Source organism: Podarcis muralis, chromosome 8, assembly GCF_964188315.1.
Source record: "Podarcis muralis chromosome 8, rPodMur119.hap1.1, whole genome shotgun sequence".
In the NCBI taxonomy this organism is placed as follows: domain Eukaryota; kingdom Metazoa; phylum Chordata; class Lepidosauria; order Squamata; family Lacertidae; genus Podarcis; species Podarcis muralis.
Genome location: NC_135662.1, coordinates 36866082 through 36880223, shown reverse-complemented (window position 1 = coordinate 36880223; position 14142 = coordinate 36866082). Strand labels below are relative to the sequence as shown.

At 38.0% G+C, this 14142-nt stretch overlaps 1 protein-coding gene across 4 annotated transcripts in view; it reads right to left on the bottom strand.

Annotated features, from left to right (window-relative positions):
• The window catches only part of TOX (thymocyte selection associated high mobility group box), a 191594-nt gene that overhangs the window by 144869 nt on the left and 32583 nt on the right, over window positions 1-14142 (bottom strand). Inside the window, exon 1 of one of the 4 annotated variants that reach the window (XM_028736879.2) lies at window positions 2275-2295. The exons of the other annotated variants lie outside the window; for them this stretch is intronic. Within the exon in view, the coding sequence (XP_028592712.2) occupies window positions 2275-2280 (6 nt within the window). The 5' untranslated portion in view covers window positions 2281-2295. Of the gene's footprint in view, window positions 1-2274; window positions 2296-14142 lie in introns of those variants that run through there. 4 annotated transcript variants of the gene reach the window in all.

Sequence of the window (14142 nt, the reverse complement as noted above, 5' to 3'; positions counted from 1 at the left end):
AAGGCCTATGTTCCCCCAGTGCTATAAAGTCTCCCAGCCATCCTTGTGTAATTATGATACTTCTGGGAGTAACATGCTCTGATTTACCACCATTAGGTAGGTTTCTAGGTAACACCTATACAGACACCTGTTCAACCAGACCTTAGGCTGATTAACATCTTATTTATACCCCTTTGAAAATTTGTTAGGAGGAGAAGGAAGAGGGGGAGATGGGAGGTTTATTGGTTTGTGGGTTTTGTTTTTATCGTGTATTTTGTGTCGTAAAATGCCCTGAGATCTACAGATGAAGGGAGGCATACAAATTTAATAAATAAGCTTAGCAGACTTCACCACAAAACAAAAGGCATGCCTAAATCTTCATGGGTCTAATAACTTAAATCTTTGAAACAGATACTGACTTCAAGGTCAGAAAAATAGATGGACTATGGCAGACCTGAGAGTGAACATTTGTCTTTTCCTGATAGGGAGAGCCTGAGCCAAGGGTTCCAATGACATTCAGCGCCTTAATCTCTTGATTCTCAGAAGTCAATGGCAGTCCCAAGAAGCCTCCCTGTCATATTCAACTGGCCTTTCCACTTTGACAGAGACTCCTGTGCCCAAACACACTGCGTCCTGGGATGTTAACATTAGAACCTGATAGGAAATATTTGACAAGATGCCCTGAACACAGAAACACATATTTCACCATAGAATGGATCATGTAGCAGGATTTGAGCAAAACAAAGTTGATTGTTAACATAGGTGTAATGAAAAGCTAATAAACTGCCATTGTCAGGACTTTCATATTTTAGCAAATATTCATAATTATTAAAATTTTGTTTACTTATTATTTATTAAATTTGTATACTGCCCTTTCTACATAGATCTCAGGGCGAATCACAGAATAATCAAATCCGAACACTGAAATGCTGTATGTATTTAATAATATATGTGTTTATCTCCATATTTTTTCACACAGAAAACCTACTTTTATAAACCATGGATCCTCAGCACAATCTCAGAACGTTTATGCTCTTAAACAGATTTTAATCAACATTTATATGGATTGGAATTCAATAACACTGACCACAAATCTGCAAAAAGATTTGCCATTTTTCATAAGTGATGGCAGTTATTCAAAAAATCCCAGCTGTTAGGAAACATGTTGCCCAAAAAGGAAAGTAAAATGATTTTATATATTTACACACAGGGAGAGTATGATGTTAAATAGTTCTTAACAACTGTTACTCTAGCTATGCCATGAGATTATGTACTCACATGGAGAATCAATGGTAATTAAGTAGCTGATCAATCACAGTAACTTGTTAAAGTGTAAAAGTCTAAAAATGCTAATCCAGTTGCTAAGTAAGATGGGGGGAAATCCAACATGTTTACTAAAATCTGTAAACCTTTCCAGATAAATGTTTTAAAGGGTATTTGCATTTGTAATACATACTAGATACGCTGAGAAATATATGCTAAGAAATATAAAAGGCATTTGTAGATGAGTCCTTCTACAAGATGTGCCCTTCTACATCTACATTTGTAGGGAAAGAAAACCACTTTATCTTGTGTAAAATTACTGAGGAGAAACAGATTTAGAGCCAGGCAATTCTAGAATTAACTGCAAGTAACAGCAGAATAGAGCTCACCTGGGAACCAGGTACCATAATCTACAAATTACTTTAGATATCAATAACTTCTGTAGTGTTTCAACAGTAGCCTGAAACAGTTTAGGAAAAATTCTACTGCATTTCAAGATGAAGTTGATAAGTATCTCTTACACATTTCCTCAATATATTCTTAGTCTGTTGCCAAATAATTCCTGAATGTATTTTAGCTTTATAATATTTCCTGCAGATCTTTTCCATGCTTCTTTTGTACCCTTCCCAGAAATAAGGAAAGGTAATACAGGAAGTTTTTTTTTTAATTATTATTATTTATATATATATTTATTTAATAAAATAAAAGAAATTTAATAAAAAAAAATTTTGAAATTTTTTAACTTTTATTTTATATAATAATTTACACTTACCTACATATTTGAGAGGCCCATTTAACATCTACAGAGGACTTCTTGGTAGTGCCCGTATTGTAGTTGAGCTATTACATACCTTAACAACACAATGACTATTCAAAAAGTAGGTACAGGATTGCAGCCTAAAGGGTGGCATGAAAAGTGCTTGTAACTTATCTTGATCTTCAAATATTTTAAGCAAACTGCCTTGGTACCCAGTTTCACTGCTTTGGTCACAACATACTAATAGATTCAGAAGAACCAAACATGCAACTCACAGTCATAACGGATTGCCTGTGTTGGGAAAACAGCCAAGGTAACCGGAAAACAGAAGCACCACCACTTCAACATCTTTTTTTTAAAAAAAAATTTCCCCTGGATCCCAAATGCACATGTGTGAAAACAACAATGTAGGCTGCACTGTTTAAAACCTGTTGCTAACATCAACCTCTACAGATACACACACTTACACAATATAATCTGGTTTTAGTCTCTTCTCAAATCCTGTTTTATTACAGTTAATTTATGGGGAGTAAAGGATCACTTGGCATTCATTTGTACCCATTCTTACAAAACCCTTCATGCTGCTGTACTGTCAGACTGGGCAGGTTGGTCTAAGAAATGCAATTGGCCTTCACTGCCAAGGAAAAACATAATCCGTTAACCATTCTGGAAAAGTAGGTTAAATAGTAGCATAGTTTATTATGTTCAATATCATTATTATTTATTAAACTTGTTAGTTGCTTGTTACACAAAAGATGTCCAAGAGACTTACATAATTTTATTTTAAGGATTGTGTATGTGGGTTAAATCACAGAGCCTAGGCCTTGCCAATCAGAAGGTTGGCGGTTTGAATCCCCGCGACAGGGTGAGCTCCCGTTGCTCTGTCCCTGCTCCTGCCAACCTAGCAGTTCGAAAGCATGTCAAAGTGCAAGTAGATAAATACCACTACGGCGGGAAGGTAAACGTCGTTTCCGTGCACTGCTCTGGTTTGCCAGAAGCGGCTTAGTCATGCTGGCCACATGACCTGGAAGCTGTACACTGGCTCCCTCGGCCAATAAAGCAAGATGAGCGCCACAACCCCAGAGTCGGTCATGACTGGACCTAATGGTCAGGGGTCCCTTTACCTTTTTATCTCAGACTACTTTACAGAAGAATCATTGCATCAAATGACTAGTTTGCTTGTAGGTTATGGAGGACAGGAAGCAATCTGTGGGTGTAATGATAAAAGGAACATGACCACGTATGTAGATGGATTAACTTTTACAGCCAGTATTCACGGCTGAACAACTTTCAGCTGAGAATAAGGTGCACAAGAGCCAAGCTTAACAGATAATATGAACAGTATCTAATAGCATAGCTTCTTATTTATCTTGATCAATAACCTTTCTAGCTCTGCTGCATAAATGTCAGAAAGTGCTCTGGTTGTGAACAATACTGCCAGAACACTTAAAGCATAAAACATAGAATTGCAGAGTTGGAAGGGACCCCAAGGGTCATCTAGTTCAACCCCCCGCAATACAGGAATCTCAGCTAAATCATCCATGGCAGACGGCCATTCAATCACCACTTAAAAACTTCCAAGGAATGAGAGCTACCACCTTCAGAGGGAGTCTGTTCCACTGTCAAATAGCTCTTACTATTAGAAAATTCATCCTGATGCTTAGTTGGTATTTCCTTTATTGTAACTTGAAACCATTGGTTTGGGTCCTGCCCTCCAAAACCAGAGAAATCAAGCTTGCTCCCTCTTCCATGTGACAGCCCTTGAGATATTGGAATGGCTATCACATATTTTCTCAGTCTCGTTTTTCCAGGCTAAACATACACAGCTCCTTCAACCGTTCTTCATAAGGCTTGGTTTCCAGATCCTTGATCACCTTGGTTGCCCTCCTTTGGTTGCCCTTCCAAATTGTCAACATCCTTTTTAAATTGTGGTGCCCAGAATTGGACAGAGACTTCCAGGTGTGGTCTGACCAATGCAGAATAGAGTGCTACTATTACTTCCCTTGGACAATATACTTCTGTTGATGCAGTCTAGAATAGCATTTTTGCTGCCGCATCACAGATCAGGACCCATAGAGTCAGTCCTTTAAAAAGCATAGAAAGACTTGGCCTTTAAATAAATGGTATAAATTTTCAAATATTTACTCATTACACTTACATTTCCTTTTCTTTTTGACCTCAGAAATGATAATAGATTGCTCCAGATGCAAACCACTATTTGATCAAAGAGCTGGGGCTTCTGTGTTTCCTATGCCCTTTATATAACCTAAAGCCCTACATGGCTTTATTATTTAAACAAGCCATAACTTGCCATTACTTCTTAATCAGCACACTTATCTTCATGCCTGCCCTCCAAACTATGATTTCTAGTTTTGGTTTGAAAGACAACTGCAAACCATAATCTGCTGATTCAGATATAACAACCAGCCACGCTTTGCCCAAACAGCAGATCAGAGGTGAAATCAGACCTCATGGATGGAGAGGAAAGAGTGGAATGGAGCATAAAAGTTAGAAGTTTGAACCAGCCCAGAAATTCTGACAAGCTCTGAAGGTTTATTCTCCATTCAAGAAATTGGACAAAAGTGTTGAAAATGGAAATCCTAGGTGTATGGTGTTATTGCTCTATTTAATATTACCTCATCTCTTAGTCAGTGTGTTTACAACTTACCATATAAAAATTAAATAGCAAAATGCTCAAATATGTTTTAAATAAATGAAGATGATGATGATGATGATGATTAAAGTGGACTTACATTTCTGGTGCACAGAACTAGGACACCTTGTTATAGTTCAACACACAGCCTTGTTTCCTTCTGCTCCTTCTTAGCATTTAAACCCTTTAAAAAATCAACCAAAGAACTTTTTGAAAGCCACTGGAGCCCTGCCAACACTGCTGACGCTCCTACCACCACTTTGTTCCCAGGTTTAAATGTTACTATGGATCCAGTCATTCATCTCTACCTGCCTGTGGGATTTTTGCCTGGATGCTTCATTCTCCTCTAAAACTCACTATGTACACAGACTGAGCTTCTCATCTTTTCTCCCAAGCCCAGCATCCTGCTTTCCTCACTCCTCTCCCTAGCTATTGATAATAACAGGGCACCCTGGATTACCAGACATGAAGAAGCTTTGACTCCTTTGCTCCCCACACTCAGAATGTTGCCAAGTCACGTCACTTCTGACCCTTATGATCTCCTGTTCCCATCTGTTCCACACAACAAAAGGTAAAGGTAAATGACCCCTAGATGGTTAAGTCCAGCCAAAGGTGACTATGGGGTGTTTCACACAATAGTTACCTCTGGTCTTTCCCACAGCTATCCAGTACTCTGCTGCCTAAACTGTTCACTTCTTTCATCCTTCTAATCATGCAGGACACCTCACATGAGGAGAGGGGTATCTGAACACTGGGGAGGGGTAGAGAATATGCCTTACATGCAGAAAGCCCCAGGTTCAATCCCTAGCATCTCCACGTATGGCTTGGAGAGACCCTTGCATGAAACTGTAGATAATACTGAGCTAGATAGACTAATGGTCTGACCCAGAATAAGGCAGCTTCTTATGTTCTATGTTCTTACCTCCTTAAATCCCTGTTCATTTCCATAAACTACATAAGCTTCTTGTGTTTATCTTAAAAGCTCGTCATAGCTTTGTCCTCTTTTATCTCTCTGCTCTCATATCCCAATACATCTTTGCTCATGAGCTCTGCTCCACCAGCCCCTTTATTTGCAGCTGTCAAAAGCTCTCCTTCTCCCTCCAACTTTTCTCCCATTCTGCCTCTTCTGTTCGAAACGCCCTCACCTATGTGATTCTACCTCCTTTGCTTCTTTCAAACCCTTTCTCAAAACTCATATTTGATATGAAGCCATCCACACAAGCTGTACATCTCCACGTACTATTGTGAATAAGCTTAAGTATGTAATTGAAACTAATATTATTGTTTTTATTTATCCTCTGAACTTGCACTTGACTATGGTTTGTTCTTGATATATACTTTGAAATAATATATGTTTGAGCTTTTAATAAACTTGATGATAAAAATAGATAAGCATGAAGTTTCAGGCTATAAAGACCTACAATTATTGGGTGTTACGATGCTACTTTCAGACACAGTGTTTATTTGCAAAACTATAAGCTTAGTTGGTGGAATTATACACATTTCAGGCATAACTTTGGATGATTACACACAGCAGTAGAACAAATCAATTTTTAAATTTTTAAAATCAATTTAAATTTATTGAGTGAATGTATCTAAGTAATACAAAGTCTTTAAATGTTTTAAGGCCAAATAACAGTAATTTAAGTAAAGTAAGATATATTCTATGATAATTTCTAAAGGCTAAAAATATCTCCCTATTATAGATCAGATTTGATGTTCTTTGAACATTGCTTTTCATATGATCAGTTGAACACAGAAGTGAACATAATCTGTTTTCTCTGTTTCCACATTGGTTTTTTTTCAAATCTTTACATGTTACCAACACACAACTAGATCTTATCCTAGCTTCCCAGTTAACCTGCACTGTGCACTGTGGAAGCGATGAGACTTGGGTGGAAATAACAACGGAACTGAAAGAACTGTGGAAATGGCTGACCACTTTCTTTAAACAGCAACCTGAACATGCTCTAACATGTGTGCACATGCACATGTGTGCATTTATGTGTGTGTTCATGTGAGTATATGCACACATACACACATGCATGCATTTGGGGACTAAAAATGTTTTATGCAATATTGGTTTGTTTCCTAAATAATGCCACTTAAATAACTCACAAAGCCATTCTACCATGGTGCGATAAAGACAGATTGATATTTTGATGAAAATGGAAGGTTCTGAAATGTTGTCCAAACATTAAACATTATCTGCTTCAAATATTGCACTTAAGAGTATAAGCCAGAAGGAAGTGATTGACATTTATACGAGCCTTTTGTGCAGATGCCTTCATTATGTACCTTTTTTTTGACAGTAATAGCATTTTATTATACTCCACAGCACCTTAACATACTCTTACAGGCATTTAAAAATCCCGTTGAGCAAAAGGAAAATTAACTCTCTTTATTCAGAGGGATTTCAAACCCTGTTAGTTTAGTATAGTAGGGTTTTTTCTTCTTCAATTCTTTGTATATATAAAAGTTGAAAGGAAGTATTCTGATGTTAATTTGGATCAACCTCACAAACATATGAATCCAGGTCTCTAAAAGGAGGCCCACTTGAAGGAGTTTTAAAGCTGAACAAAAAAAAAGAGCCCTGGGGCTCTACAACTCACATTTAACCTACTTTCTTCCAAAAGGAACTGCTTTGGTTAAGAATAAACTTCCACTAGCTCAGGTTCAAACCAAACATGCCAACATATTAGTAAGGAAATTAAAGAGCAAATAGTAAGCCCTTTCATACCTTTAATAACGCAGCATTTTAAACTGTGACAAGAAATAAACTGCATTTTCAGAAACATTTTTGTAAGAGAAGAAAAGAAAATCACAGCAGTTTGAAACACAAAATGAGAACACAGTTTATTTGTTATATTTCCATTCTGCTCTCATTTGAAGGAATTCAGAATATGATTCTGGCTATAAGAAATGTCTTTTATGTAATGAGCCAAAAGAAACCTAGTCAATTAACTTTTTTATGTGCAAGGGAAGATGGGGGGGGGGGTGTCACATGTCAATAGAGTCAACATGCATCACTGCTATAGTGCAATTATCTTTGCTTTTGTCTATCTGTTGTACTTCCAAAACAATATTATTAAGCAGCTATGACAAAAGAGTATGCTTAATCAACAGTACAAGTAAATACAGGTTGGGAGTCATGATTCAGAAGCACAGCATCACATTCACTATCATAGTAGTACTTCTTAGACCCAGTTCACACAAGCAGCCCCTTGACTAGAAGACTGCCTTAAACAAAACTACATGAGCCCAGCTCAACACACAGTAAACTCTAAGCAATATTTATTCAATAGGGACATCCTTATAAAAATCCCTATTCTCATACCAAGGACTCTATCAGACATTGCTGAAGACTCTAGTTCAATGATTCTCACACCAGTGATGGTCAAAGATGGACATTCAGGTGGTCCGCAAAGGTTGGAGATTCCTATATTGGGCCTACATTTTATTTCTTTGTTCCTGACAACAGTATCATGGTCATTTTGACCAGGACAGGATTTTATCAAGCAGGTTAATAATTAACCAGAGCTGATTATAATAATAATAATACAGTACTAGTGCAATCTACAAATTCTTCCCTAAAATGCCGTAAGCAAAGGGAGTCCTCCTCACTATCAGAGAGATTGATTCCAGCTTCAGACTGAAACATCCTTATACAAAAGAGCGACCTAAATATTTTGCCCTATAATTGTGTGCATTAATTGTTCTGATGTTTGCACACCCCACTTTGGACCCAACCCAATGAATTAGATTCAACTTTCACTCCAGTGTTTTTTAAAAAAAATTTAAAAACCCAAAACGTATCCTTAATTAAAATTCTTTGTTTGTAAAAATAAACACCATAATAGATACAAAACTGAATTTTAAAATGCTCAGTTTACCAAAAAGAAAGAAAGAAAAAGAAAAATAATATTCCCCCCTCCCACAATAGAGGCAACTCTCTCTGTAATAAGATCATGCTCCAAGTTACTTTTATATGTAAACACAGGTGGAAATCATTATTTCACAACTGTTACACTGCCATCTCCTTTTTTAAAGCATCTTCTGTACAACAGTAACATTACTCTAAAAATAATAGTCATTAAATCAGCTGAGAAATAAGAGTAGTATTAGACCAGCACTCTTAAACCACAGCACCTATAGAGCTAAAGTACTCAGTTCAGCACCTCATTTTTAAAGCCCTCAAGTCCAATTAAATGCCACCAGGCCAGCTCTTTTGTGTTCCTAAAACACAACAATGGTATGCATATCTGTACCATATATTCAGAACAGCAGCCAACAGGAGTGTACCCTATTTAAACACGGTTTATAGCTCCCCTGTACATGACACTTTCCCCCCACCCCTAGGAGGTTGATGCACTATTGTCTTCCATTTACCTGGCTAAATAACACTACTTTACCTTTATGATTCAGGGCTAAGAATCTTTAGAGTTGTGTGCCTTACCAAGGCAGGGCCCACACTATTTCACTACTCTTTCTTCTCTGCTCAAGAGTTTGCATCCTTATTCCATAATAAAAATGAAACTATCCACTTTGATTTCCCCCCTTCTCTCTTTTTCCTGACCCTTTTCTTCTTTTAGCTTTCCTCCCTCTTACATACCCTCAACCCTCCTCCTGCCATCTCATTCAGTGATGTCCTTGTGTAATCCCTTACACGCTCCCTTGACCCTATCTGCTCCCAACTCCCTGTCACTATCTCCCATGACAGTATCCCTCCTCTCAAGCACATAATCACTCATCTGCACTCATCTCTTCTTTCCTACTACATTCAAAAACATCTTATATTACACAAAATCCATTGATCCATTCTCCCTCTCCTGTCTGATTTTCCAAACCTTTGCCACCAGACTCCTGAAATATGATGTTTCTTTCAGCTGACTCAACTTTCTGACTTTCATCTCTTAATCCCTATGATTAGGCCTCTTCTTACTGCCCTCCAAATCACTGACAATCTCTTCATGTGAAGAAACACAAACGCAGGTTAAATTCTTTAAGTGCAACATCTAGACCAGCAATGCTAATGAAGATTTTGTGAACTTCACTGAGGATCTCCAGATCCACATTAGTGAGAACTAAGCCTGTATTTATCTGTCAAAACTACACCATAGCCAAGTCAAGATACCGTATATTGCCAGGTAGACCACTCCTAAAGCCTCACTGTAGGGATCATGCATAAGAACCCTCTCTTTAAGGCGCTTGCCAATGCCATCATATCTTAAAATTAGAGGATGATCTGACCTTTGCTTTGTTAGATCCTGCAGCGTGGAACTTGTTTCTTCCAAATGTTTATCCTGGTTTCCATTCTCACATTTAAAAATCACTTTAAAACTGAATCTATACCAGTTGTGCATGCCAAAGGCCTACATACCCTTGATGGGTGTAGAGGAAGGGACTGTTTAATTTGTGCTGATAACTACAGCAATGTTATTACAAGGTACACAAAGTAACCACAACATATGCTCCTATGAACTTTTTTGGGAAGTAGTTTAAAACTTTCTGTGATTCTCCACACTCCCCCTACAAACAGTTACCGAAATCTGAAATTGTAGTGCCTACGGGACCTACGGGACCGCCTCTCCTGGTATGCCCCACAGAGAAACCTACGGTCGGTAAATAAAAACATCCTTAAGGTCCCAGGCCTCAGAGAGGTTAGGCTGGCCTCAACTAGAGCCAGGGCCTTCTCGGCTGTGGCTCCAATCTGGTGGAATGCTCTGTCACAAGAGACTAGGGCCCTGCGGGACCTGACATCTTTCCGCAGGGCCTGCAAGACAGAGTTGTTCCACCAGGCCTTTGGTTGGGGCGCAGCCTGACCCCCTCCTCTGGCAACCTGCACAGTATTTTGGTTGCCATCAATTTGATTTTAATTAATTTTTATAATGAAATATTTTAGAATGTGTGATTATTCAACTATTTGGTTATTTGATTGTTGTTAGCCGCCCTGAGCCCAGCTTCGGCTGGGGAGGGCGGGATATAAATAAAATTTATTATTATTATTATTATTAGTGCTTACTCTTAACCTCACTCTTTTGTCACAGATTTCTATTTTAAAATTTTCTGTTCTGTTTCAAGGTCACAAGAAACCACCTAGTCTCAAGTCGGAAAATTGGACCATCTAGCTGTATTGCCTACACTGACTGGCAGCCACATCCCAGTGTTTCAGGCCGAAGAGATTCCCTGTCCGACCTGATAATGCTGGGATTGAACCTGGGATGTTCTGCATACAAAGCAGATGCTCTACCACTAAGCTAAAGCCCTTCCCCAAAATATGAGTGCATATATAGCCACACTTTCCTCCATAATAACATTCACCTGATATGAAAATATGATTATATAATGTAAGCACTGAGTTTACTTCACTGTATTTTGGAAAGCACCTAGAGGACTAGGTAGTGAGCAAATGCTATATAAATATTGATATTCACTTCTACTGAGCTCCAAACCCTCACAAAGGCACTTCGTTAAATATCTGAAAGAAACACATTCAGCTTTGTTCTTTTCTTCCAATGAAACTTCATGTCTTTTCCCTCTCTCCTCCTCAAGTAATAAATATTCTCTCTCTTTCACCGGTACTGACAATAATGTGGGTGAACACTGTATACATCTGTCATTATTAATGACTACAGCAGAAAGGAGCAATAGCTCACTTCTAAGAATGCTTCAAAATATATCATTCACATTTTCTTATTTAAATATATTTTGCTAATGTCTCTCCAAAAGGCACAGAGATGACTCAAAGGATAAAACTCTGTGCTTAACCTAGGCATAGAAAATTATTTATTAGAAGACAGGGGAGATGTTACTTCAAAGGTCTGATTTGCTCATTGTAATGCAACTAGAACAAATGGAGAAAGATTTTTGTTGTAAGAAATGTAGGCATTTAAAAATGAGTGCAGGATGGCTCAAACTAGGGAGAGTAATTGGGGCTTCTCCAACTCCTGTGTGCACTGGGGAAGCCTGCTGCACTAACAACCTTTCCATGTTGAGCAAAGCTACTAAGTTTGTTCTGTTGTATGTATATACTTATATGCCTCCTGCAATCAAGAACACTGCATTATCAGACAGGGAAGTTTCTAAGCGTGTTCAGCTATGCTACTGTTCCTGCAGAAGTCTGAAAGGTTGGAGTGGAGTGGATGCATCCAAACACTTGCTGCATCGCCACATGTTCTTTGTGACCACCTGAAATGGACTTGCCTCTCTATGATTCAAGTACTGTATATAAAAGGGCATCACTCTCACTAAAACAATGGATTGTTTCATAAGAACACACTATTCACTCATTTCATTTTAGAAAGAAAACAATGATCTCTCTTTCTCTCCATGGAGACTTGCCATGGCCCCAGCATTTTTGAAAATATCAATACTTTTTTTGATGGCTATGATGCTGTGTAAGTTGGCAACAAATCAGGTACTTTGAAATCTGTTACATTTTTTAAAATATAAATTTAATGACCTGGAATTTTTGACTGAATTTCAAATTGATATTTCACATTTTCAATATATTGTTATTCATACAGGATTTTAAAATTGGGACTACAATAATTGCTAATGGAATTAACAATGATATTGGCCAGGATCAAAAGAACTTCATCAAAGAGAAAGCTACAAACCAAGATCCAAAAATGCCCTTGATAATGTGGAATGGGACTTTTTATACAGAACAACACTTGTGAAACATAAGCATAATACTTGTGATTTAATATGTGTGCTGGATAAGCAGCATTTGACAACCTGAACCACTGCATTCCACTCAGGTAGCACTGTACAAAGAAGAAAACTCTCAAGGAAAATAGATACTTGTGAAAAATCTCTAAGCATAGCTTTCTGAGTCAATAATGAAAGTACAATCCTGGGTAGATTTTCTTAGAAGTAAGTCTCACACAGTTCAATGGGCCTTACTCCTTGCTTAAGACAGTATCCTTTGAGTTCCCATTTTAGAAATCCTTGTCCCATATGCTCATATGTGCTTGTGTTACATTAATTTTACCAGTGTCGGGCTAGAAAAAGCTTCTCAATTATAGGCTCTTAAGCAGGCATAGGCAAACTCAGTTCTCCAGATGTTTTGGGACTATAACTCCCATCATCCCTAGCTAACAGGACCAGTGGTCAGGGATGATAGGAGTTGTAGTCCCAAAACATTTGGAGGGCTGAGTTTGCCTATGCCTGCTCTAAAAGCTTTGTTAACTTCCTTTCAAAAGCAGATTGCATGAATTTAAGTGTCACTTTTCCCTCTCACACTATCCCACCAGACCCTCCAAGTGTCCCTATTTTCCTGGGACATCCCTGATTTAGAGAAGCTTTCCCAGTTTCTGATTTGATCCCGGAATGTCCCCCTTTTACTTAGGATGTCCCTATTTTCATTGGATAAATGTTGGAGGGTATGGAGTTATCCAACCCCCAAGCCGTCTGAAGGCAATCCTGTATAGGGAAGGTTTTTAACAAATGTTTAATGTTCTATTATGTTTTTATATGTGTTGGAAGCTGTCTAGAGTGGCTGGGGCAACCCAGTAAAATGTGTGGGGTATAAATAGTAAAAGTATCATTATGGAACGGGACGTCCCTATTTTCATCAAAGAAATGATGGAGGGTATGTCCCACCAATCTACCAGACCAAGACTAAATGCTGCATCCTAAAGAAAATTATTAGTTTACAGGGCTGATAAATAAAAAAGTAAAGACCATCAACACAAGCAATTAATAAATTTCCTATTACGTAATTTATGAAGAAGCCAACTGGTACTGCTGTATTGGAAAAGATAGGAAAGCAAGGATGGTAGAGTGCAGGATCCTGTACCTCTCATTGTTTATGCTCCTAGAGAGAAGAGCAATACCTTTCTCTGCTGATTATCTCCCACACCACCGCTAAGCATCAGAATGCAACATGAACACAAGTATTGTTTCTGATACTGTAATCCCATTTTATTTCATTAAAAGCAAACTAAAATGCTGTAACTGAGCCCCTAATATACATTTATATTATGTGCAATTAACTTTAAGCTAGTATCACCACCAGCAGCAGAGGTAATATCTTATTAAAGATAATTCAGACTGATAAACCCATTACCAAAAAAAGAGAAAAAGATATGAAACAGAAATACTAAAAAATACATAAATAGTATCACTAATTATTAAAACTGTACTGGATTATTGGTGTTATATTAATATTATTCACAGGGAGCAATGCAAAGCAAGCCAGCCTTGGTTGATGTATTTGTATATAACTTGGCGATCCTGTGTAGAAGTGCAGATTTCAAGAGTCTGCTGACAAAGAAAGTCCAAGCCTCAATCCATGCTAGAACACTGGGATCTATTTTACTGGATCACAGCATTTTAAAGTTGGAAGGTACCTTGTAGGACATCTAAGCCAATCCCTAGCTCAGCTTAAGATCTAAGATGCAGGTTGCATCTGCAGCATCCTTGACAGATGGCCATTTAGCCTTTGCTGTAATACTGGCAGTTAAGGAGAGTCCACCACCTCCCA